Below are 26,546 nucleotides of genomic sequence, written 5' to 3'. Positions count from 1 at the left end.
ACACCTAGGGGGAATGCCAAGCTGGGGATGAAAGAGTGAAATTGGCCCTCTTGTCCACAAGCAGAAATTGGTCAGGGAGGAGAGCGAGTGGCATCAAGGAGGCAGCACAGGTCCAGAGTCAAGGAAGATTGAGCAAAAAAAAAAAGTCTGGACTGTTTCCCCTTTGGGCCACAGCCAGAGAAACAGCACAGCCAGTTGCATAATCCCACTATTTGCCAGAGCTACATTTTGTTCTGAAACCCTCTGCCCTGGGAGGTGATTGAAGAAGTCACTCAACAAGGACGAGGCAGGGAGAGGAGTCAGCAGGCGAGCTCAGGTGTGTGGGCCCGGCCGGCCGCCACCGCTCAGCAAGATGGAGGCCCTCAATGTGTCCAACCCGTACAACTTCACCCTGCCACCCAACTTCGGCAAGCGCCCCACCGACCTGGCCCTGAGCATCATCCTGGTAATCCTGCTGCTCATCATTATGCTCTCACTGGGCTGTACCATGGAGTTCAGCAAGATCAAGGCTCACTTCTGGAAGCCCAAAGGGCTGACCATTGCTCTGTTGGCCCAGTATGGCATCATGCCTCTCACTGCCTTTGTGCTAGGCAAGATCTTCCGGCTAAGCGACATAGAGGCGCTGGCCATCCTGATCTGTGGCTGCTCGCCAGGGGGGAACTTGTCCAACATCTTCAGTCTGGCCATGAAGGGAGACATGAATCTCAGGTAAGGCTGGAGGTGAGAAAGGAGCAGGATGGGGCCAGGTGCCGCCATGTTGGAGATGTCACAATCGAGAGGAAGAGCTGAGGCAAAGCCAGGAGGGGTGGGGGGGGGGTGTAGATGCTTACTTATGCGGGGCTGCAGGCCAGAGCTGGGGTGCATTTTGGTATAAACACTTAGCCAAAGGAGACAACCTACCTCAGGGCCATCCTTGAGACCCCTTGATCCCAGAAGCATCTCAGGACTGTCTTGAAGGAAGACTTACTTAACCCCAAGAGGCCGGCCTCTGGAGAACATTCCCTGCCTACCATGGTGGGCAAGCTGTCTGCTTTGGTGCCAGAGAGCTGAAAGGGGATGCAGTTGGTTCCAAACATCTTCAGGGAGGTCAAGGGGACTGGGAACCAAGTGAGCCCGTCTAGTTCCTGCAGCACAGGCTCATACAAGAGTCCCACCTTGAGCATACAGTGTTCTGCCACCTCACTGGGAGAAAACCCTTCCCTTCTATCAAATCTAAATCCTTCCTGTGGGAGAACAAGCCCTCGGGGTCTTCCATCCAGCCGACAGACTAGGCTCATTGCAGCCTCCGTGTCCTGAGAAACCCGATGTGTCTTGATCCTAGTGTAGAAGGAACACAGGACATTAGTATTGGGGTGGTGCTCTGAGGACTTTGTGGGTCTGTAGCAGCATCTGAGCTGGGTGGGACAACATAAGGGACAACAGGGGAGTTTTGAAGTGAGAAACCAGGTGTCCAGCCTCATCAGCTGCTGGATGCTAATGAGGTCTCCCCAAGTAATCGCTGTGCTTCTGAGGCTCTCTCTCCTACCAGTCAGACCGCAGTGATTCAGGAGAGGGGGCCTACGCTATTCCACTCAGCCTCCTCCCGGGCACCTGGGGACCGTCATTCATCCTAGACCTCACAAGAGAAAATGCTCTGCTGAGACAGTCCCCTACTGTATAAAACCCCTTCCCACAGACATATATTAACCCATGGCCCAGAGTCTCATGATCCCCCACCACAGCTGCCAGACTTGGAATGCAGCTTGAGTCCATCTGGGACAACTTATACTTGTATTGGAAGATCTTTGTCACTGTAATACACATAACAAGTTGTCCCAGATTGACACTGATAATTAAAAAAACAAAAAACAGAAACAAACCAGCAGGCCCTGCAACAAGTTCTTTACATGAGGCCCCCATACAGGAGGAGGTAGGGTGGGGGTGTATGCGGGAAGGTGGTACATCCCATTTTAGTGATGAAGAAACTGCGCCTCAGAGAGGTTAACACATTTGTTCAAGGTCAGGAGTTGGGGAGTGGTTCCAAAGTCTGTGTTTTCACGCAAATATCTTTAGGGCCAGGTACATATGCAAACCAACAAAGTGGCTGGAGTCTGATGCCTGCTTCAGAGGGGGCGCCCGCCCCCCAAGCCCTGCAGACACACACGCCATACAGCCCTGTGCTCTGTGGGAGTGGGGTCCCCAAACCCTGCCACAGCTTCCCGATTTTCAAGAGAAGTTAGAATCTCCCTTTCCATGTGCAATCTCCCGATTTTGAAATATTGGCAACCCATTCAAAAAATTTTGCAACCCTGTGCAAGTCAAACAATACATTCTGAAGGACCAGCTACAGCTGGGAGGTGCCAGGCAGTCTGAGCCCGGTCTTTAAGCAGAGCACTACTGTTTCCCATGGAGAATTGGGACAGGTCTAACACCCATTCCACTTTGCACATGAGGGAGCTGAAGTCCAGAGACTTGCCAGAGGTTCATAGAATTTGCCAGGGAAGTTGTGTTTGGAGCCAGTCCTGGGCTCTCTACCCCCACCCATTAGTCTCTGCTTCACAGGTGGAGACATAGAAGCAGCCTCCCTGACCAGCACTTGGGAACACTTTGGAGGCTGGGCCCTCAGATTGACCTCTCTAGGTAGCCAGGGAGGGCACCCCTTCCTCGAGATGCCACTAAACAAGTCCCCCAAACTGCAAGTGAGTCACATCCAGAGACATTGTGCAGTAAGTTTGCTTGTGGGAGACAGAGAAGAGCTCACCAGACGGAAATGGGCCCTTTGCCTTCCCTTGCAGCCCCTCCAGTTCATCTGCTCCCTAACCCCTCCTGGCCCACAGCAGAGACCAGAGACTCTGGCTGTAGGGACAACAGACTTGCAGGAAACCCAAGGATTCTCACAGATTCCCTGACTATGCCAGAGGAAGCCCAAGCAGGGTGAGATGGCAGCCATTCAGGTTCCTGAAGTTTCCCACTTCACCGTACTCTAACGGGGCCCCTCACAGCAAGCTCAGCTCCTGCCTTCAGTGCCTCCACTGACAGGGGTTCAAAATCCACCCTCCTTGGGCCTCCCCTGGTGGCGCAGGGGGTTGAGCGCTGGGCTGTAAAGCTGCCCGCAGCCTCTGCAGTGCCGGTTCAATCCTGGCCAGCCAGGGGCGGGGGTCCCACATGGCGCAGCAGACCTCTCCTGTCTCGCCCGCTGCTCCCCTCAGCAGTGTATTTCATCCGTCTGCCTGTTCTGCTCCCCGCTCTGTCTCTGGTGAATCCTCTCACCCTCCCGCGCATCTGGCCTGTACCCCGGTTCTTGTATAAGTAAATAAATCTTAAAAAAAAAAAAAAAATCCACCCTCCAGCCAGAGAGCAGATGTCCAAGACCAAGAGTATGCTGTGAGCCGAGAGCACAGTGGGCAGGAAAAATAGAAATGTAATGTGCTCCTTTTCCCCCGGGAGACAGCCAGGCCCGCAAAGTTCCTGTGGAATGGTTCCACCCGTGGAGCTGGCGAGCTGTCTCTCCAGGTAAACTGAGGGTTGCGATAGTCACAGATGCCAACAAGTTAGAAGGAGGGTGTCCCTGACCAGACCCCAGCATTTACACATGTGGAAGTGGCACCTGGAGGTGCCAGAGCATGGCTCCCACACAGAGCACAAGCACACCAAGTCCCAGAGCAAATTTCAAAACCCTTGACACACAAAGCCAAAGTAAGCACGACTCCACTGCTCAAGGACATCAAACACCAGCACACAAATCATGTCTCCTAAAGAGATCAATAATGTTTCTTCCCACAAACCTTTTCCCTTTACAAAACAGCAGTGGCAGCTCTCCTGCCCACCTGTGACTCCTCAGGCACCTCTCTTTCTCCTTTCTCTAATAAACCTGTCCTTTTCAAATGAACCAAGAGGGGCCTCCCTGGTGGCACAGGGGTTAAAGACAGCGCTATCAAGCCACCACGACACAGCGCTATTAAGCTGCCAGCCACTGTGGCCTGAGTTTGATTCCTGGCCAGGGAGCTGACCCACATGGCGCAGCAGACCTCTCCTGTCTGGCCCCCTGCACCCCTGAGCAGTGTGTTTCAGTAGATCCACCTGTTCTGCTCTCCACTCTGTCTCTGGGGAATGCTCTCACCCGCCTGCATCTCTGGCCTGCACCCAGTTCTTGTATACATATTTTTAAAAATGATCAAAGAAAAGAAAGAAAAAAGATGAATAATTAGCACCAAAGTCCCTCATAGGCACCTCCCAGATCTCATCCCCTTGTAATTTGGAGCTCAGCATTTCCACACATCACTACAAGTGCACGTGGCCGTCAACTAATGCACCGTTCTGTTTGTGTTCGAATTTTTACACGAGCAGCATCATACCACCTTATCATTTGACAGCTTCCTTTCCTGTGAGATAGGCACATAAAGACAATCGCTCCTTGTGCAGGAGAACTGGGGCATGCTTTTCTGCTTTTTGTCCATTCTGCTGCCAGGTCTTTGTGTGGGTTTCCCCTTCTGCTGCCATGAATGGCCTGTGCTTGTCCCCTGGGCCTGCAGGTGAACGTAGATAGTAAAAGCAGGACTGCTGAGGGGTGAGGTACACAAGTTTTCCACGAAGATGTCTCCAAGTATTTATTCTATTCACACTTCCCCTAATAGTAAGTGAAAGCCTCTGTTTCTCCATGTTTTACTCTATATTTGGAATTGTCAGACTTAATTTCTGCCATCAGGTGAGAGTGTAATGGTCACAGTGGTTTTGAGTTTGATATCAGAGGAAATACAGCAGCTTTTCCTAGGTTTTCTGGTCATTTGGGTATCCGTTTCTGGAAATACATCCTTTGCCTATTTATTGAGCTGCTGTATTTTTTCTTATTCATTTGTAAAGTTATAGTCTATGTATGTTGCAACAGTTTACTCACAGTTTGGAGTTTGTCATTACACTTTGATAATGATGTCTTATGTTACAGTGTGTTTATTTTCATTTAGTCAAATGTACCATGGAGGGGGGGCGGGTTTCTTTACTACCCTTGAGGTCATGAAGATATTCCCCTTTTTTTTAAAGTTTAAAGTTTTGCTTTTCACCTGGAAATCTTCAGTTCACCTAGAGCTTTATTTTTATGTTACATGATCTATCTTTATCTTTTCCATATGAATAGAGAAAATTCCCGGTGCCATTCAGGGGATTTTTTCCATTAATTTGTAATGTCATCTCCCCCATAGATCAAATTCACAAATATACATGGGTTCGTGTCTAGGTTATCTCTTCTCTTCTACTAATCTATGTGGTTACCTTTGTACCATTACCACATTTTTTTAATTGCAATGATTTTATAGTAGTCCTGATATCTGAAGGTAACCCCCCCCTAGTTTGTACTTCTTTTTTTGTTTGTTTTTAAAGATTTATTTATTTATGCATACAAGAACTGGGGTACAGGCCAGAGATGTGAGGGGTGAGAGGATTCACCAGAGACAGAGTAGGGAACAGAACAGGTGGATCTACTGAAATACACTGCTGAGGGGAGCAGTAGGCAAGACAGGAGAGGTCTGCTATGCCATGTGGGTTGCTCCCTGGCCGACTGAGGATCTAACTGGAGCTGCAGTGGCTGGTGATAGCTTGATAGCACTGTGTCTTTAACCCCTGCGCCACCAATGAGGCCCCTTAGTTCTTTCAATATGGAAAATATTCAATTTTTCTAAGTAATGAGAAATGTAGAACAGAGGAAATATTTTCATAGGTCACAGAATCCTTGTTTCCTAGGCAGATTACATTAAAGGTAAAGAAAAACCTTTGTTTTAATTTCTTGCCAAGAGCAAATCAATAATCTAAGAAAAAACTTTGTCCTTTTAACAGAGAAAATTAAATTCCCATTTTACATGTGTACTTTTTTTTTTTTTTTTTTTTTTTTTTTTTATAGAGGCATGCTTTTATTTATTTGTTTGCTGGTTTCTTTGTTTGTTTTGTTTATACATGCACTGGGTACAGTCAGAAGCGCGGGAGGGCGAGAGAACTCACCAGAGCCAGAGCGGGGAGCAGAGCAGGCAGAAGGACCGAAGTACACTGCTGAGGGGAGCAGCGGGCGGCAGGAGAGGTCTGCGCGCCATGTGGGACCCTCCTCCGGTGGCCGGGGAGCAGCCGGGGATCGAACCGGCGCCGCAGAGGCCGCGCGCAGCTTCGCAACCCAGCGCTCAACCGCTGCGCCACCGGGGAGGCCCTACATGTGTACTTTTAATATTAAAATTCTGCCTCTCCCTTTTTACTTATATGTTTTAATCTTAGTTTGACTACACATAAAGTTCATTTCTTAAGATTTCTTTTCTATAAACCTTATGAAATCTGAAGATTTCTTTTTCATCTTTTGTCTTATATTTTTTAATTCTGGAACAATCATTTTACTTTGGGGCAAAATTACTTTCCTTTCCCTCTTCCTAAAAAACTTAAGTACTTCCAATGCTTCCTTATCCCATAAAACCCACTATTTTCTTACTACTTTTTAAAGTTATTTTCTTCCATCCTTATTATTTCTACTAATTTTAACTATATATTAATTAGAATTATTAGTCCTTAGAATCCTTAATTTCTAATGAAAACTAAAGAGTAATAGTGGACTGACAAATTTACAAATTATATTTCATAATTTTTAGAAGTATATTCTTCTTCAATATAAATTTTCAATGTGGCACAAAACAAGTAACTTATAGACTCAAATGCCTTTTGCTGCTCTATAAAATTTAAAGAACCAAAAATAAATGAGCTTAAACTTATGCTTAATATTTAATGTTTATCTTAACTTGAAATAATTTAGATATTTAAAGGATGTATATCATGTAACTTATCTCAGTGTGACTTTAAGGTTTCAAGCTACCAAAAAGATTTTGGAAACTTATTTTTAAGTACACATAATATAAAGTATATTTATTGTTGAAAAGTCCATTTATAAACTTGTATCTTATAATCTCTTGATTTACTTATGCTTAAAAATTATGTTATTTTGTTTCTCATTAAAATTTCATAAGACAGTAAACAACTAATCATCTTGTTATCTTTCTTGTTGACAAAATTTGTAATATGAAGCTAGCATGAGCTTATTTGACTTTTAATACACCAAAGTAAACTGTACTATAATTGATGCTGATTATTGTAAGGACATGCTGCTTTAATTAAACCAACAAACTTAAATTAACTTTTACTTACTGAAGATCACCCCAGATCACGTGAACTTGAAGTACGTTTGGGTTAGTTTCTATATTTCTGAGTATAAACTTGCTTTACAGAAACATTTCATTTTCTTTAAGTTAGTTAAATAGAACTACTTACAAACTTATGTTGACAATATCATTCAGAGGTAGAAAAATATCATACAGCTGGACCTCCCTGGTGGCACAAGGGGTTAAGATGTGACCTATGAAGCTATCCACAGCTTTTACAGCACAAGTTCGATTCCCGGCCAGGGAGATGCCCATATGGTGCAGTAGACCTCTCCCGACTCGCTCGCTGCTCCCCTCAGCAGTGTGTTCGTGAATCCACCTGTTTTGTTCCCCACTCTGTCTCTGGTAAGTGTCCTCTCACTCCCCACACTTCTGACCTGTACCCTAGTTCTTGTATGCATAAAGAAATAAATCTTTAAAAAAAGAAAGAAAAATATCACACATCTAATAATCCAAGGAAGACGTCTCAGATTTTTTAAAATCTCCTTTCACTTGTTTATTTGCTTCAGTTAATTTAGAAATAGTATTGTGTAAAGAGACAACTTTAGAATCCTCAATATTGAAAAACCTGTAGGTTCCCACTAAAATAACAATCCCATTCAGCTTTTTTAGTTCTATTGCTGAGGTCTTCTGATTCACTCATTACTGAATGACTCTGACAAGCCACAACCCTTCTAGCCTCATTTCCTCCTTAGCAATAGGAAATAGCATGCTAACCTCCTAAGACTGCTGGCGAAGGTAAGCAAGCAATGTATGTAAAGAGCTTAGCGCAGTGCCTGGCACATGGTGGGTACTCAGCAAAATATAGTAATGGGTTCTCTATGTACACTAGACTCTATTTATACTCTCTATACTGTATCTTATAGTAACGGGTTCTCTCTGTGCTCTTCCTGTCTCCCACTCAGCATAGTGATGACCACCTGTTCCACCTTCTTTGCCCTGGGCATGATGCCCCTCCTCCTGTATATCTACACCAGGGGAATCTATGATGTGGACCTGAAGAGCAAGGTGCCCTATGGTGGCATTGTGCTATCAATGATCCTGGTTCTCCTTCCTTGCACCGTGGGGATCTTCCTCAATGCCAAACGGCCACAATACGTACGCTATGTCATTAAGGTAAGAACTGGGGCGCCGGCTGCCGGCAGCACCACCGCCATCTCAGTGTATGGCTTGACGCAAGTTATTGGGGCTTTTTGTGTCCATTTCCTGCCTTGTTTACAAAAAAATAGAAAAAGTCTACTATTTCACTTACTCTTACATCAGCTTCGTGGGATTGTAATGTGCATGAGAATATTTTTGAAAAGTTGGAGGGAAAAAGTGATATGCCACACACAGCTATGACCATTTTAATAATAAAATTATATTTGCATTATGTACTTACTAGATACTAAATTTTATGGTTTACACTTTCTGAGGATTCTATCCTCCAAGAGTCTGATATTTGCAGAAATGGAAGTAACGCAAGAGAAACAATACCCAAGGCGCATAGGATCAGGTATTAGCAGAATGCAGTGAAGGAAGCCTTCCTGGAGGGGGCGGGCTTGAGTAGGACCAGGAGGGAGGGTAGGATCTGGGTAAGCCAGAAAAGCCTGAGCTGAGTTGCTCAGAGGGAGCAAGGGCAAACCTGGCTGGCTGGACGAGCAGCTTAAGGAAAAGTGACCTGGGAAAGAGGGGGAGCATGCACTGCCGACATCTCGGGAGTGGGCTGGGAGGAAGAGTGGAGCCCCATGGGCACAGACAGGGCATCCTAGCACTGCCTTGCCCTCAGAAGAGTCACAGGCTGGGAACACAACCCAGGTTGCTCTGCCCACGGTATGGACCTTGGGGCTCAGCCGTTAGTCTCGCCATGACTCAGCGTTCCTCTCCCGGGGCTCGGACGCCATGCTCGTCCTCTGCAGCCACTCTGCCTCCTAGCACCTGACAGTCCGGGACAAGGAACCTGCACGTCAGCCTTTCAGGATTTATTTCCACACTATCCCTGTCAAGGGTAGGTTTGGCGCTTGCCCTGGTGTGGTCTTAAGACCCTCAAAAGCTGTTGGAAGACATGGAAAAGGCACTCCAGCTCCTGTGAACAGCCCATCATGCTCTGGACATCAGTTTCTGTTCTGTCTACAGGCTTCTCAGAAACTTTTCATGGCCGGGCCCCTAGCCCGCGCATCCTTCCTCTCTCACTCCCGTTCCTTAAATGACTCTGTACTGGCTCTTGGCTGTCCACATTGAGACAGGATCACAGCTCTGCCCTCACTAAACTCCATTCCCCCGCGCCCAACCCCTTTCCAGCCAACACCTGTTCCCTCCTGGTGCCCCAGGAAGGACCCCGCCCCCCTCCACTCACTTCCTCCAAGGCCTTCTGTTTACACCACCAGGGCTGCAAAGTGCAGTTTCCTCGACTGTTCAGCTCAGTCCCCATCGCAGAATCCCTCTCCTCACCTAGGTGTCTCGTCCACGCGTAATCTGCCACCATCTTCCCCACTTTCTTTGATAAATCCATTATTTCTCAATTCTTGACGTTTTAGCAGCTTTTGGTGTGGCTGACCAGTGAGTGGCTCCTTCTCAAAAGCCTTTGCCCTTAGCTTCAGTGACTGAGGCCTCCTGCTCCTCTAGCATCTCTCTGGCACTTCTTTGTGGACCCCTCTGCTTTTCTTGCCAGCCTTCCTTAAGCCTGGGATCTCTCCTCTCAAGGATCTTACTCTCCCTCAAAGTTTTAAATTCCTTAATGTAGCTCTTCAAGGCCATGATTTGCTCTGAACTGACTTTTCCAGTCTTGGCTCTTTTCTTTGCACATGCCCTGCTCTCCACATGGAAGACTTTCTAAGTCCACTTCACTGGGCTTAGGTCTGAACACAAATATCACCTCTTCCAGAAAGATTTCCTTAACCACAAGCCTAGGTAGGATGCTTGTTCTATTCAGTCCCTTAGCACCCAACACGCACCCCCTTGTATCTTTTATCTCACTGTATTATAAATACCTGTTCATTTTTATTCCCCACTCACCTGCAAGTTCCTCAAGCAGCCAGATCCTAAGGTTGTTTAACACCTAAGTCTCAGCCCTTCATAATGCCCCCGCAGAATGCCTGGGAATAAGGGAATTATTCTCTCTCACACATGGACAGGAAAAAGACATGCATTTGTGTTCATTTCATTCAAGGTAGCTTGTAGAAGTACAGAAATTAAAAAAATCACAGAAATAAAAATATGAAGTGACCCCTGATATCATTCAATGCAACTCTGCCCTTCCCCATTTTGTAGGTGAGAAAACCCAGGACTAAAACCCCACATGCAACTGATGCAAGAACATGCCTCCTTTTAACCTCAGAGTAACTTTAATTAAAAGTATTCTTCCGAGGTGAAAAGAATCTCAGATCTTAAAGGTGGAAAGGCCTTCCAGATGTTCAGTCTCCTGCCTTATTCCCATTTTGTGATCAAGTGAGGCCCAGAGAAGTTACTTGGCAGCTGGGATTCTCGCCAGCCTCCCGTTCCTGTGGTGTTGCAAATTTACTGCCCAATTGCACAGTCAAAATGATTCCAGAGAACACTAAAAGAACACTAAAACACTTTGTTACCTGGCTGGAACACCAGTAACAAAGAACCACATCAAAGGCTAGCTACCTACAAACACAGCCAGGTCTACCTTGACACACTTGGCCCCTGAATGACCCCACATCAGCAGCTCCATTTGAGCACAAGCTCCCCGAAGGGAATCATTCCTCTGAGGATACAAACATGAGGGGTCAAGACGCAAAGGCTGAGGTCTCCTTGTTTTTAGGGCTTTTTAAGGGCTACACTCATCCTACATTTCTGTTTCATAAAATGTTACAAGCTGAAAAACAGCAAACGATTGACCCCATTAGCTCTCTTGAGAGACTTTCAAATCAAAACTACCTAACTTGGGATAACTGGTTCTAGCAGCAGGTATCTGCTTACTCCTCTCAACCAGTTGCATTTCCTAGTAGGAGCTCACATAGAGATATGCCGAGATGTAATTTCAAGGATGGCCCATTTGGAAAACAAATCAAGTAACAGTTACCCAGGCAAGGGTTTATTCAGTGGGTAGGTTATTAAAACTGAGCCTGACATGGTCCAGAAGCCACCTTTACCATAAACCATCCACCACTCTTTAATAAGGGCCCCACCATCAAGGGGGCACCACACCACCTAAGCTTTCCCCATCCCTGTGCTATCAATGATCTGACCTGACTCAGCCTCTGCCCACCTGTGACTTCTGCCCTCTGGGCTGCTGTGTCCTTTAACACTTGCCTCTGCTCCTGCTTCCCTCACTAAGTTTGAGTACTCCCTAAATAACTAATTCATTCAACAACTTGTGTAGGCCATCTTTGTGGAGTTTGGGCCAGTTCATCTCCTGGATGACTGGCAAGCTGACGGGTTGGCTGCTTGTAAATGGACGCTGATCAGAGCTTCAGTGGCCCCTGACAGGGCAGGGAGGTCAGTTGGCATAAAATATGGAGCCCCACAGATAAACTGCCTAGGCCCCTTTATCAGCAAAAGGTTGTGAACAAGATTTCCACACACAATAGGACTGAGGACAACGGGAAAATCAGATGTGTAATTAATTGCTCCCCATTACCTATGAAAAACAGAAACTACAATTTACCAAGTGCATCTTACATGCCATGTCCTATGCTGTCAACCTCACTGAGGCTGAGTGACTCTCCTAGGTTTACACAGCTAGAGAGCCGCAGGCAGCTCTCACTCCTGGGTCACGAGTGTCAGTGCTCAAAGCTGCTTTGCTACAGCTGCAAACTGCAAAGCTACAGCTGAAATTTGAGCCGTGTTTAAAATGTGATCAGAACATCGTGAATGTACTAATGCCACTGGACACATAAAATGGCACTTTTATGTTATCCTTTACCACCTTTTCAAATGATACTGGAAATACAAATGCCACACATGCCAATTGGAGACTCAACCGGCACGAGACCGTTACACAATAACCCATGTTCAAGAGAAGTCTGCTTTACTTACAAGATGAGGACAAAGAGCCTTAAACTTATACATGTATTTTTCCGTTTGGAGTGTGGCCTTTGTCTAAAATGTAGGCACGTAAGGGTACTTTAAAAGTACATCATCGGTACATGCTGAAAATTTTTACATTGTAATTCCATCATAAACCTTCGTACTAAAACATGTAAATATGTAAAATATACTATAAACTTTAATACTGCTTTAACATTAAATATTGTATAAACATTTAACTTAATATTAAACATTAAAACAATGTTTTGCTTTTATAGCACTTACCTGCATTTCTGATGCCATTTCCCAAGATATTCCAGACACTCTTTGGGAATGAACTTCATACCCAGCTGCAGGTCATTCAACAAAGTAGGCTCATCCTTTGTAGCTACACATCTGAAAGCTTTATTTCCTGGCTTGATTACCCACATTTGCCAGCTTCACTCCAAATGACTCTTACAAACTTTCAAAAGTAAAATTCATCCTTACGTGAAATTCCTACCCATAATGGATAACTTGAGTTCTAAAATATTTGAAGCAGTGGCAGTATTGCAGGAAATGTGTATACAGGCTCCAAAGATGAAAACTTGGAAAGAGAACTTTCATCTTACAAGGGCTACTTTGCAGGACTGTGGCCTCATTCCTTCGGTCACAGCACCTCACTAAAAAAACTGCTACCCAGACAACATCTAGCAGCTGTGCTTGGCTGGAGTATGCTAATCCTGTCTTCTTCCAAAGAAGCTTCCTACCCATTAAAATTCCAAAAAGATGGAAGACAAAGATCTTTTCATATACCCTTCCACTTCTTTTACTAGAATGTTTTCTACTTCCTCTCCCCTCCCAACCTCTAACCCCCCTAATTGCCGGTTCTTCTCATTCACAGGGAGGGACGATCATCTCACTTATGCTCACTGTGGCTGTCATAGCACTCTCTGCCATCAATGTGGGCAGCAGCATCCTATTTATCTTCACACCACACTTAATGGCCACCTCCTCCCTAATGCCTTTCGTTGGCTTCCTGCTGGGCTACATTCTCTCCGCTCTCTTCCGCCTCGAAGGACGGTAGGTATCACTTTAGTTCCCACTGCCCCACGGGCATCATTCTTGGTCCCGGTCTCTAATGGAAAAGGTAGGGAAATTCATCATCTGGAGAAGGCATTTTCCTAGCAATACCTTCAAATCCATCAATAGGACAAGGACCTTCACACTGAGAAATATTGCGCAAGGAAGGTATCGACTGACTTACAAGCTAAGAGAAACCCAAAGCCCAAAGGCATCTGGTCATCCACTGGAGTGAATTCATGCCACGATGGCTAGGTTTATGTTGATTCTTCCTTTCCCTGCTTTTCGTCTGCCTAGGGATTTCACCTTACAAGAACAGGCGAGAGTCAGTCCTGTTAAGCTTATGCTATCATCTAATCCAGCTCACAGAGCTGCTAACTTTAGGAATAGTTCGAGAGCATGGTATGGGAACATTAGGCATCCTGCCTACAGAGAGCATTAGGCATCCTGCCTACAGTGTCCCTTTCAGGGACACTGTTTCAGCCATACAGACACATGCATGTGCAGGAGTTAACATTAGTAGCACCCAAGTCCCCCGCCCCCTCCCCCCAACAAAATGAGTTGTTGTGAAAAATGAATTAAACCAGGCTAGTAAGATTTCTACAGAATGTGTCATGGGACTGCCCAGGCAGTCAAAAGGCTGTCAATGACGAATGTCAATTTTGAAAGACAAACGGCCACATCAAGTGATAACATGGTAGTCTCCATATTGTGCCTTGATGGCCGTCAGGGTTTTAATATACTAACTGCAGTTAAATGTAGATAGACTACTCTTTAATCCTTAAAATGGAAAGCAAAATGAAGAGAATGTTCGGAAGATAACAGGGCAAATCAAATTTGTCTTTTTTTTTTTTTTTTTTTTTTTTTTTTTTTTTTTATTTATTTGTTTGTTTGTTTGTTTGTTTGTTTATACAAGCACTGGGCACAGTCAGAAGCGCGGGAGGGTGACAGAATTCACCAGAGCCAGAGCAGGGAACAGAGCAGGCAGAAGGACCGAAGTACACTGCTGAGGGGAGCAGCGGGCGGCAGGAGAGGTCTGCGCGCCATGTGGGACCCTCCTCTGGTGGCCGGGGAGCAGCCGGGGATCGAACCGGCACCGCAGAGGCCGCGGGCAGCTTCACAACCCAGCGCTCAACCGCTGTGCCACCGGGGAGGCCCCAAATTTGTCTTTTAAATTGAGTTCCAAATCCAAAAGCTGGGGACAGGACAAGTTCCCCAGACATTTCAGACATCCTCTCAAAGTTGAAATTGCAATTGGCCTGTATGTAAAGCCCAAATAAGCTACTAAATGATAGTGGTTCACTTCTCCCTTTCACCCCTCACCAGACACTTCTCCAAATTTTAATTTGCAAATCCTACGAAAGTAGACAAACACACTTCCAAGTTACTAAGAGTATCTCCTGAGTTAAGCCCACGAGTCACCATCTTCCACAAGGCTAGTGGCTTCACAAAATGTCAACTTTTCTGGAAACCATGTGCACTCCATCTGGCTCACATCCATCTTTCTGAGTTATACATACGGTCCCATGGGTCTTAAGAGCATCTGGGTGGGTGGAGGAACGAAGTTACACCCTCACATCCTTTCTGTGAGGACATACGGGGTTTTTTTTTAACCTACACAGATGCAGACGCACAGTCAGCATGGAGACTGGATGTCAAAATGTTCAACTGTGCTCCACCATTCTCAATGTGACCTTCCCCCCTGAAGTCATTGGACCACTTTTCTTCTTTCCTCTCCTCTACATGATCTTCCAGCTTGGAGAAGGCCTTCTCCTAATCGCCCTCTTTCGGTGCTATAAGAAAATCAAACCTTCCAAAGGTGAGTGTATCTTTTGGGAATCCCACTCTCAACTGATTCTGCCAGCAAGTCCGGCTCTGGCCAGGACCTTTTGGAAGGGCCGTTTATCAGGTCACTAGAAGCAAGGTAAGACCAAGCAGGGATACGACCTCAAAGAGCCAAGGCTCATTTCACTAACTGCATTTTATTTCCACTCTCTAAGCTGGAAGAATCAATTGTGATAGTTTGCCTTCTGGGACACCAAAGCAACTTTGACTCCTTTAAGGAGGAAACCAATCAGGATTCAGAGTGAGGATAAGCCAGACCTGCCCTGGACATTAGAAAGTTGTTTCAAAGGTCTCGACTGACAAACATTCAGATGTCTCTGTGCGATTCGGCACCAGGTTCTTATGTTCTAGAGCCAGGTCAGAGCTCCATGCGTTGCTGACACCCCCTACTATGTATGGGAAAACTTATTAGCAATGCAACCTGACAAGCCAGAATCCAAGTAAGAGTTCCAATTCTAGCTAGAAGAAAACAAGTATAAGCTTTTTCAACAGTAACTAACACCATAACCTCGTCAGTATGTTTTATACTCTAACCTGGTTACTCGTGGATTAACTCTTCCTGATCAACAGCATCTATTTTCTAAGGTACTCAGAGCATTTCTCTTCAATATAATCAACCTCAATGAATTCTTTGTTCAGAGAGTACCTTTAAACCCAATTCTTTTCTCAAAACCACCTTTCTCGGTAACATATTCTAGTATTTTTAACTCTTAAATAGTTTATTATCCTTAATCACGTCCTCAAATCCTTCACCAGCCTTTTATTTCCCATGAAAATTAAAAGCTCCATGGGGGCCTCCCTGGTGGCGCAAGGGGTTAAGCACCGCACTATGAAGCAATCCACAGCCTCTGCAGCACAAGTTCAATCCCCAGCCAGCCAGGGAGCAAACTACATGGCAAACCAGACCTCTCCTGTCTCACCCGCTGCTCCCCTCAGCAGTGTATTTCAGTCAGTCTGCCTGTTCTGTTTCCCCACTGTCTCTGGTGAACCCTCACCCCCATCATCTCTGGCCAGTGCCCCAGCTCTTGTATGCATAAATAAATCTTAAAAAAAAAAAAAAAAAAGTGCCCACAGCGCTGTGAAGCTGTACGCAGCCTCTGCAGTGCCGGTTCGATCCCCCGCCGGCCGTGGAGATAACCCACATGGCAAGCAGACCTCTCCTGTCTCGCCTGCTGCTCCCCTCAGTATATTTCATGAGTCTGCCTGTTCTGTTCCCCACTGTCTTTGGTGAATCCTCTCGCCTTCCCGCACATCTGGCCAGTACCCCAGTTCTTGTATAAATAAATCTTTAAAAAATAATTTTTTAAAAAAGTAAAAGGTCCTTCAAGACCCTAGGGATGTACACCCTAGAAAATACCACTTCCTCAGGTGGAATTACAGCAGCAATTAAGAGTTATAGTGAACTATGATGTAATCTTGTTTATCAAGAAGCTGAAACAAAACAAAAACAGCTCACTATATTGCAGAACCATTTTAATCACTTTGGATCAAAATCAGTGTTAAAACGAATTTATAATATGAAGCTTATCTGAGAGCAACTCAAGAAATGTTTCCCCATTGCACTCTTAAGTGCAAGAGGGAAGAAGTTTCTAATACAATCACCCAGCTTCCCAAATTTGTAGTCTGAGTCCCAGAAAGGTCTGCAATCCTCTAAAAGAGCCACACACTCATTGTGGGTAGTTTGAGTCTCAAAATCCAAAACTTCACTCATGATGTGCTACAGAAGACTCCTGTGGCAATACTATGTGAAAACAAGTTACCCCTTTGGTACTATTGGACTAAAAACGTTAATCTGTCAATTTTGAATTTTTGAAAACTCTAGAAATGAAACAAAAGGAGAACCCTGACATACTTCACAGCTCACATCCATACAGGCAGAAAAAGGGACAAATACAATGTGGGGGACACAGAAACTCCTCTTAGAAAACTTCCCCAAAAATCTTCCTTCCTGTCACAACTTGCTTCCCGAATGCAAGTTAACTGGTTATGTTCCAGCTCAAACCACCTCTGTGTTTGCATGTACAAAGCTGTAAATGGAGAAGAGTAAAAATTCTGCTCCTGTAGTATACCTTTTATTACTATTACCATTAGGGATGCTGAAAAGAAAATCAATCTCCCCTCAAGAGTTTAAAACAGGAGAGATGAGGGCCTCCCTGGTGGCACAGGGGGTTGAGACGCAACCTATGGGGCTGTCCGCGGCCACTGCAGCAAGGGTTCGATCCCCGGCCAGGGAGCTGCCCACATGGCGCAGCAGACCTCTCCTGACTCACCCGCTGTTCCCCTCAGCTGTGTATTTCAGTCGATCTGCCTGTTCTGTTCCCCATTGTCTCTGGTGAGTCCTCTCACCCCTCCATACCTCTGGCCTGTACCCCAGTTCTTGTACACATAAATAAATCTTTAAAAAAATGAGAGATGATAAAAATGGGGTGGGGGGGCACAAACACCACATGCATAGCCAGGGTAAAAGTTGTTTATCTTCCAGACTGAAGCTTTGGACTAACTTACCATTTTTCTCCTCCTCTACCTTTAACCCTTTTCAACTCTACAGACAAAACAAAAATGATTTACACAGCTGCCACAACTGAAGTAACAATTTCAGGAGCTGTGAGCAATGGCACCACACCCAATAAGGGGAGTGCAGTGCTTCCTTGCACAGTCTAACCTTCTCCCCGTGTCCTGGATTTTGATCAGAGAGCAACACAGAAAGCCAGTGTGATAAGCTACGATGAACAGAATGATGAAACAGCCAAGTCAGAGTCTTTGTCCAGCATTTCCAGTAATAACAACCAGTCGGCAGCCCTTGCCTGGAAGACAGCATCTACCTGAAAAGCCTCACCTATTCCCAGCTTAGAATTTTGATACTTGTTTATAAAAGACACTCAATGACAGCTCTGACAGCCGGAACCAAAACTGCATTTTCCCCTCATGTCTCTATTAACAGTGCCTGACAGGCATATAGAAAGGCACTCAACTAGTGAACTCGTCAATAAATGACGTTTTTACCCAAAATAAAAAAATGATGTTCCAACTTTTGTCCAAAAGGTAGATTGCTGTGGAATCAGACTTCAGAAGTTCTTTCTGATCTTACATAGGCCCCATTCCTTCCCTTTTTGTTATCACTGTGACTGAAGTTCCTAAAAAACAAACAAAATACACCAAGTATGCAGAAGCAGAAATAAAATGCAAAACTATCAAACTCAAGGGCCTCCCCGGTGGGGCAGCGGTTGAGCCCTGGGTTGCGAAGCTGCCTGCAGCCTCTGCAGCACCTGTTCGATCCCCGGCTGCTCCCGGCCACCAGAGGAGGGTCCCACATGGCGCACAGACCTGTCCTGCCGCCCGCTGCTCCCCTCAGCAATGTACTTCGGTTCTTCTGCCTGCTCTGCTCCCCGCTCTGGCTCTGGTGAACTCTCTCGCCCTCCCGTGCTTCTGACTGTACCCAGTGCTTGTATAAATAAATAAAATAAATCTTTAAAAAAATAAACAAATCTTTAAAAAAAAAAACTATCAAACTCAAAAGCTAGCCATGGGAAAATGAAGTAACATTTTTGAAGCAGAGATGATAAACTTTAACAAGGAAAAGCCAGGCAACAAACACCAACTCATTGTTTCACTAATCTAGTAATAGTCCCCATCAGCTGTTAAGTGATTTTTACATTATGGGCCCTCAAAAAATTCACAGCATTGCCAAAATGCATGACTACTCCATTTAAAGGTACTCAATAACTAGAGTTCTTTTTTTCTGTTTCTCTAAACATTGTGTATATCGTTCATATGCAAGTATTAGTAAAAGATTCATTAATAAATACTGCGTTTGCAAATTGCTAATCCCACTTCCAAGTGATCTTCAATACTTAGGTCCAACTGAAATTTTAGGGTTATTAGTCTGGCAAACAGAGAACTAGCAGTATTCCCAATATCCCAAGTTTAAGAATCACCCTCTTTAAAACTGAACACCCAACCATTGCTTTTATATAGCATACCAACTTATCCGTTCAAGTTGTTTCCACTATCTCACCGGCATGATATGCTAGATATTTGGTTAAGAAGAATAAACAAGTTTATTAGTAATTTTAGGAAGAGAGGGACTTCAAATACAATTACCTTCAAACTCCTGAGGAAAACTACAGAAGCCTCTATGAACAGAAAGAACAAAAACTACTGTCCTGCAACAGGCTGGTGCTCAAACTTAATTGTTACACACACTCCTCCCTCATAGGACACCTCCAATCCTGGATCTGGTAATTCAGGCTAACATGTTAGCTCAAACCAACTCCCAGTCCATCTCTGGGACATGTTCAAATTAAAAGCCGTATTCTACTGCCTAACTTTTTGTTATAGTCTAGTAAACCACTGATACATACCTACTTAGGAGTAAATAAAGGTGGAAAACAAGTGGTAAAACAGCAAATTACACCATACATTTAAAATGCTTAAGGATTTATTTAATTTGCACTTTATGACTTGTATAACCTTCAGGTCATTACAAAGGAAAAAACCTAGGCTGGCACCCTCAATCCAAGTTAAAAAGTCTATCACTCAATGACTCCCCACACCTTGAAAGCATGAGCTTTGTAACTTTATGACCCAAGTTCAACAGGGGGAAGTAGTCTTGACGCAAATGCCCTAAAAACCTTTCAAATCCCCCAGAAGGGGATTCCTACTAACCAATCCCTTTATTGTGAGGAAACCAGAAGCAAACATTCTAGTGCATCTCTAATTTTGCTTTCCTCAAAATTCCTGCAAAGCTATAAATATGATTTGGCGGTTCTACAAGTACATTTTTTGCAGTCTAACACTAGTTAGGTTCCTTGTTCTCAATTTTCTTCTATAAAGTGGTACTATTATGTAACAGTTTTGACTATACAGTCAAAGCACTTAAAAGTATTTATTTAGCTACTATTCTCAATCCTTATCACCAAATACGCAAGCCTTTCGATTGCTAGGTTAGCATTATCAGTCCAAGATTCCTCAAAGAATCATGTCCCGCAGGAATTGGGCCCTAATAACCCAACAAAAGGTAAATACAGAACCTTAAACATTTTTCACTTTGAAATTTTCTCCCTTAACATTGTCACTTTCATGTCAAGTACAAAAAAACATCTTAAAGCCCCTGTAAAAGAATGCACATGCACGGATTAAAAAAGGAAGTCTAAGCAAACTGACACCATACTATAAACCAGGTGGTGCAGGGAAAAAAACACATAAGGTCACACAATGGAAACGGTCAAACAAATGTCAACGCTTATTTTGAAAATGCAATTTACTTTCCTTGCCTGTATTTTGACTAACCTAGAAATGTCCAAAGTAGTACTTTAAAAAAAGGAGGAAAAACCCACCATACCAAAAAAAAAAAAAAAAAAAAAAAAATGACTACAGGATTCTCTACAAAGGGTTTATGTGCTGAACGTAGACGGAGAGGAAGTATATATACTTCCTTCAGAAAACAGACAAAAGCAGTTTTATAATCTTTTATTATCAATAACAAACAGCTGCTTTAATGTGTTTTTGCCAGGCAGCTGTTAAATGGTGGGTAAGGACACCCTTGACCCTAACAAGGGAAACTCAAATTAAGCCTTTATGTACAAGCAAATTTAGAGCTCTTTTATGTGTCCAAAGCTATTAGTTTAATTGAGGCATTAAACTAATTCTGAATTAAGATAATTGAATAACCAGAACTAAAATATTCAAATTTTTCTAGTACAAAAAAAATTAAACTGGCTTTAGTTATAAAAGAGCTCTGTCAATATACACAAACTATATACTTCAGACATTCACAAAAATGTGAGCAGAAGGCTTATCAAAAGACATTTAATACAATTAGTTTTCAACAACCCCTTGGTGGTCCACATCTACAAAGATATCCAGCCCAACCCCACCCTCCCCTCCAAATCCCACCCCCACAGAAAAGCACATACTTACCAGAACTTTTAGCAAGTATGGTTTGGGAATTTGGTTTTTTTGTTTTGTTTTGCTTTTTTAAAAAAGGCCCCCAGGGCAAGTTATTTACAGTTTAATTGCCACTGTCAACTGATCTGGACCTTGATCGGGACCGGGACCGGGACCTCTGGCGATCCACAGATGCTGGAGACTTAGATCTACTTGAAGAACCACGTTTTTGGCTCTTCTCAGGCACAGGAGACCTACTAACAGAACGGGACTTGCTCCTGCTCCTGCTCCGGCTCCTGGACCGACTGTAAGACTTGCGACTCCGGGAACGAGATCTGCTACGAGACCTAGAGGAACTCCTGGTCCGAGAACGAGACCTGCTTCTTGACCTACTAGGAAGGAGAAAAAAACAACAAAAAATAAGTGGTGGGCTCTACAACTCCATTAAATAAAATCTGACTTAATATATTAAAGAGGTACCTGTGCCTTTTGCTGCCTTCAATTAATTTGATTTTTCTCCCATTTATTTCCTTTCCAGAAAGTTTTTCAATAGCATTCTTTAAATCGCCATAAGAGGCAAACTCAACCACCCTGCAACAACAAAAGTCCTTTGTGAAGTGATATACATCTTTTAATCTCAGAAACTATAAAAGCAGTCTAGACTAAGTACTTTTTCTTACGCATTCTTCTTTTGCCACAGTCTTATCTCTTAATAGGTAACATGCCATTAGCACAAGGTTTCTCACTCCAAAAGAGGTGACATTTTAAGTCAGAGTCTCTGTTCTGAAGTGCTTTCTTGTTGCCTTATAGGATGTTTAGCATGAGCACCCCTGACTTAAACCCACAAGATGCCAAAAGCACCCTCAACCAATTATAACCAACAATGACTCCAGACTTTGCCAATAGTGCCCTAGGAAGCAAACCTGAGTGAGAATCACTGCACTGGAGCCTACAGTTTTAACTCAGTACTGAGGAACAGTCACAGTAAAAATTTCAGGGTCTTTCAAAACTCATAACCAGGACATACCCTTCATTTAATTTAGGTCGATGTGCATCCGCAAAGGTTACTTCCCCAGCTTGTCTCATGAAATCTTTGAGATCCTTAACGCAAGACAATTGTGTTAAGCAGAGAAAAGGAAATGTGGACACACAAACAATCACATGGTATAAAAACAAGACTACTGAAAGAGAAGATGTTAGATAAAGTACAAACATGGCATTTACCACACTTGTATTCTATCAGAATTCAAAATTATTTATGTCAGGGCACGAAATAAGCAAAAAGCATATTGCTTTTAAGCAAAATGCTAGAGAAATTCAGATTTTAACATTAAAGTAGTATTAGTCTATACTGAGGCTTAATACAAAAGGAAAACAAAAAACAAAACAAAAACAAAAAAAAAAAAGGAAAACAGTACATATTTTAAAAGCAAAGACTAAAGTAGAAATTTTATATTTAAAAAACAGAACATTTACAAGACACCAGTTATTTTGTGCCCCATATGCCATTAAAAAAGTTTACTTTACCTTTATTATTATTTCCCTAGGCTAGTCAAGCAGCAAATCATTAATCGGTCGGAGAAACCTTCATGACATATGCCCGACTGGCTCTTCGCCACCCACTTGAAGGACACTACCCAATCGATGGAAGCCTTTAATCGCACAGCCCTCCCTATTAGCAGACTATTGGCGGATGCAGACACGTTCTACTCTTGTGCAGTTACCAAGGACCACTTTACTGCGATCAGGATTCCAACGACCACCTAATTTCGTATCTTTCAACTCTTTTCGACCAGGACCTCTTATTCGGAAGCGTTACAGGAAGACAGCTCTCAACTTAGGGATCAGATCACGTTATCAACGCTCTGGGATCGCTGCAACCTGGCACTTCAATAAGTGCACCGATTACGTCTAGACCGGCAAACACAGATCTAGAGGTGGCCAATTGATCACTGTAGGAGCTGACTGGCAAAGTCAACCAGGCCCAACCAAGAGTGACCAAGACAACGATTAGGATAACCCACAGGCACTCCTCGTCATAAGGCCAACGACACAGATAGGCTGGCAAATAAAGGGTTTAATATTTGGTTAAAATTGATTTTAAGAAACAAGAAAAAATATCCTCAAAACATTTACATTTGATCACTAATATTAAAATTTGAAACATCCCCCAATTACATTAAATTAAATTTTAAAATTACAATTAAATCCATTAATTTAATTAAAAGATAAAACTACTTTTAATAAAATATTAATAAAAACATTAGCTACCCACTAATTTAAAAAAAAAACAACATTGAAATATCTCAAAACTGTGTTTCAACAAACCTGCCAGCTGACTCTTGAAGATAAATTCTCAACTATAAGCCGATTTTCTGTTCTTACAGGTGGAGCATTTCTGAGGAAGAAAATGAGTACTCACAATGGAAGAAATACAGCAATGTGCACTTACTGTGTTCAACTGCAGGCAAGTTCAAACAACTAGACATGGCAAGAAACTCAAATGACTTCCATCAAGTTTGCGTTTTATCAAAGATTTATGAGAACAGTAGACTAACCAATTACAGGACAACTACCAGAATCACTTGCTACTAATCATTCTTTAACCTTAAACTCTGCTCCCGCACTAATGATTGTTGAGAACAGCCATGAGTATAGCACATACCGTCTATCATTTCGAGGTCTACGACTACTAAAACGGTCAGAGTAGCGTCCTCGACCTCTTCCTCCTCGAGATCGAGCCCTAGCATGTTCAATAGTAACCCTGTAAGAAAGAAAAACCTTCATCATCCACTTAAGCTATAACAGAAATCTGCATAGAAAAAGCATCCCAGCTAACCTAATGTGCTCTATTTTACAGTACTAACTAGTTACAGAACTAAAAAAAAAGTCTTCACCTTTCACTGCAGAGTTCTTTTCCATCAAGTTCATAAACAGCATCATCTGCATCCCTGGGATCCTCAAATTCCTGAATTACAAACATGAAAAAAGATAATGCTTAACACGTGGCTTTAAAAGTACATTCTACAACTTACTAGGAGCACTAAAATATGTAACAAAATAAGAAGAGGACTGTCTTAATGACACTGCCATACAAAGAAGCTTATTGAAAAGGGTCAGTTAACAACAGTGAGGTTCTTTGATGCTGTCCCTAAGAAAATTCACAGCCTTAAAGCTGCAAAGTATTTTTTTTTTTTTAAATTCTATCCGGACTCAGTAAGATCAAAGACACTTACAAAAAGCTTTACCTACTTAACGATAACCCAACAGTTCTACATACTTACCACAAAACCAAAGCCTCTTTTCAGATCAATATCCCTTATACGTCCATACCCCTTGAAGAATCTCTCCACGTCTTTCTCCCTGGCCGCTGGATTTAACCTCCCGATGAATACTCGACAGCCACTCATGATGTCCGGCTAGTGCCTCCTGTCATAAAATAATCCAACCGAGACACCACCAATGAATGTCAGAGGAATGCCTGGCTAGGGGATCAAAAACATAAACAGCATAAAATAAAATGTTTACCCGGTGATGTTATAAACCAGATTGCCAAGAGTGCCTCTTATTAGGCCAGGTCCCTTGCAGACAAAATTAAAACTCGGCTCCCAACACGATCCTTCCCTGGGCCCAGACCGCAGCAACCGCAACGCCCACTGACGCCTCTGGAACTGCGCAGCCGCACACTCTCCGCGGCTCTTCTGGCCCCCTCCCATCTGCCGCAGTTAGGAAAGGCCGAGAAGTGCGGGCGGAGCCGACCCCGCCCTCCGCACGGCCAGCCCAATGGCGACGAGCCGCACGCGCGTCGCCGCCTCCCGGGAGCGTCACAGCGGGTGGTAGCCGGAATTCGCGACGCCACGGCCGCGCCTGCGCAGACGACGGCGGGCGGACGCTGGGCAGGCACAAAATGGCGGCCACGAAGGCAGCGGTGGGGAGAACCGCGCGTGCCAAACTCCCTTCTCCCTCCCCGACTCCGCCGCCCCGGAGTCACAGCCCCCGCCCGCAGAGAGGCCTGGCCACACGCCGAGCAAAGGCCTCGGCCCACCATTGGAGGGGTTCGGGCAGAGAGGAGGTAATGAGGCAGGGAGGGGCACATAACCTCTGTGTACCACGACCACAACCACGTCCGCCCTTCCACCTTCAGGGCCCCTCCAACAATCCCGAAAAGGGAGACGTGCCCCAGCGCCCACCTCGAGTAAACTGTGCTCATTGGACGCCGTCCTCCGCAAAGAGAGCAGCCCAGGCCACTCGCGATCTGAGTGGCCATGAAGAAGCCTCGATCCGAGAAGCCTTTCCCCCAAAGTGAGCCACTCACCTACCGGACTGATCTTTGGCAGCTGAGACTCAGAGAGGTCCGTAGTCTGCGACGGAGCCGTCTGCCTCCCCGCAGACCAGGACTCAACTCGTCTACGTCTCTCCACAACTGACGCACTTACTGCTCTAGCGTTCCACAAAATGGAGGGCGCGCCTCGGCGTCACTTCCGGGACCGCCCCTCAGGCCTCCCTGTTGGACCCAGGGCCGGAAGTTTCCGTGGGACCGAACCCTCCTGACCGTGACTGCTCACGCGGGGCGGGGCCGGGGGCGGGGCCGGGGCGGGGCCTGGCGTGGGAGCGGCGGTCAGGTGCCCGCGGCGGGAGGAGGGGCCGAGGGAGGGGCCTCTGGATTCGCGAGGTTTACGTTTTCTCTCCGGTGAAAATACCGTGGGGCTAATGACACCTCCTTTTTAACTGAAGTAACGGGGCAGAAGAAACGAAGGCTTTGCAGAAATATCTGGCCGTGTCCAATCTTTGCCGCTTGCAATTTAAGGTTGCACTTTGGACGGCGCTCCTTGATGCTCACGTTTTAATCCCACCTTGGACGCGTGATGGAGTTACAGTGAGAAGGCTGAGGATGGCAGGGTGTTTTTATTTTATTATTTTTTAAATTTTTTTTAAAGATTTTATTTATGCAGGGTGTTTTTAATGGAAGATTTTTGCGTGATGAAGTACTGGAGAACTATCTTGAACTGAGCCCAGAATGCAGATTTCTGCATTTCCACTACTCTAGGACTGTGCTGACTAGAAGAGGTTTCAAGAGACTTTTAAGTCCCAATGGTATTTGTTCCCTGTTCAGGTTTCTGTGATGTAACACATGAAAGACTACCATTCCTCAGAAGCTGAAGAGTTGTGTTTTCAAAGAGGGTGTGAAACATACCCACATTCTTAATTGCACTTTTCCAGTAAGGGTTGGCAGGTTAGAAATTTCAAGAGAAGAGCTATAAAGAGAACGACGGTGAGAACGACGGTGGAAAGCTTGCTTTTCTTCAGGTGGAACCCAAGGTACCCCATTTTTTGAGAGTTACACACAGATAAAGTTACACACAGATAAAGTAGGTCAAGAGAGAGCCATGCTGTGAACCCCGATTCTGTCCTCCAGACCCCTTAGGGACTCTGGACCAGAAGTTGAATAATTGGGAAGGTACGAAGCTCTTCCACGCATACGTCTCTATGTCTGTTTTTGAAAGTGCTTCAGTGGCTCTGTAGCAAAACTGTGAAGCTGGTTATCTCTGGGGTGGAGAATTTAAGGATGAATTTATAAGAAAATATGTATTTGTTAGAAAAAAAATACTTAACTGTAGC

General features: G+C 44.5%; 3 protein-coding genes across 7 annotated transcripts in view; 1 reads left to right on the top strand and 2 right to left on the bottom strand.

Moving 5' to 3' along the window:
• Positions 1 to 728, bottom strand: part of SMOC1 (SPARC related modular calcium binding 1) — a 189,555-nt gene extending 188,827 nt beyond the window's left edge. Inside the window, exon 1 of the mRNA XM_054691283.1 lies at positions 425 to 728. The gene's annotated coding sequence lies outside the window, so the exon portion shown is untranslated. The remainder of the gene's footprint in view (positions 1 to 424) is intronic.
• SLC10A1 (solute carrier family 10 member 1) lies at positions 311 to 18,015 on the top strand. The gene is made up of 5 exons (XM_037503584.1): positions 311 to 708; positions 8,066 to 8,276; positions 13,018 to 13,196; positions 14,819 to 15,015; positions 17,590 to 18,015. The coding sequence occupies exons 1-5, from the start codon at positions 353 to 355 to the stop codon at positions 17,700 to 17,702; spliced, it is 1,056 nt and encodes a 351-aa protein (XP_037359481.1). The 5' UTR covers positions 311 to 352; the 3' UTR covers positions 17,703 to 18,015.
• A 2,481-nt stretch (positions 18,016 to 20,496) lies between these two features.
• On the bottom strand, positions 20,497 to 25,402 carry SRSF5 (serine and arginine rich splicing factor 5). 5 transcript variants are annotated; one of them, XM_037503580.1, is made up of 8 exons: positions 25,118 to 25,402; positions 24,212 to 24,356; positions 23,825 to 23,895; positions 23,593 to 23,691; positions 23,256 to 23,325; positions 21,955 to 22,028; positions 21,408 to 21,518; positions 20,497 to 21,319 (listed from the first exon to the last, which is right to left on the bottom strand). In XM_037503580.1, the coding sequence occupies exons 2-8, from the start codon at positions 24,335 to 24,337 to the stop codon at positions 21,052 to 21,054; spliced, it is 819 nt and encodes a 272-aa protein (XP_037359477.1). In that variant the 5' UTR covers positions 24,338 to 24,356; positions 25,118 to 25,402; the 3' UTR covers positions 20,497 to 21,051. The 5 variants fall into 5 exon arrangements, with proteins under 5 accessions (XP_037359477.1, XP_037359476.1, XP_037359475.1 ...); XM_037503579.1 differs by having other exon boundaries at positions 25,243 to 25,402; XM_037503578.1 differs by having other exon boundaries at positions 25,247 to 25,402.
• Between the last annotated feature and the right edge of the window lie 1,144 nt (positions 25,403 to 26,546).

Source organism: Talpa occidentalis, unplaced genomic scaffold (assembly GCF_014898055.3).
Source record: "Talpa occidentalis isolate TD23 unplaced genomic scaffold, MPIMG_talOcc4v2.1 talOcc4.11, whole genome shotgun sequence".
Taxonomy (NCBI): Eukaryota; Metazoa; Chordata; class Mammalia; order Eulipotyphla; family Talpidae; genus Talpa; species Talpa occidentalis.
Note: the sequence above shows the minus strand (reverse complement) of the source record. Positions and strands in the feature narration are given on the sequence as shown.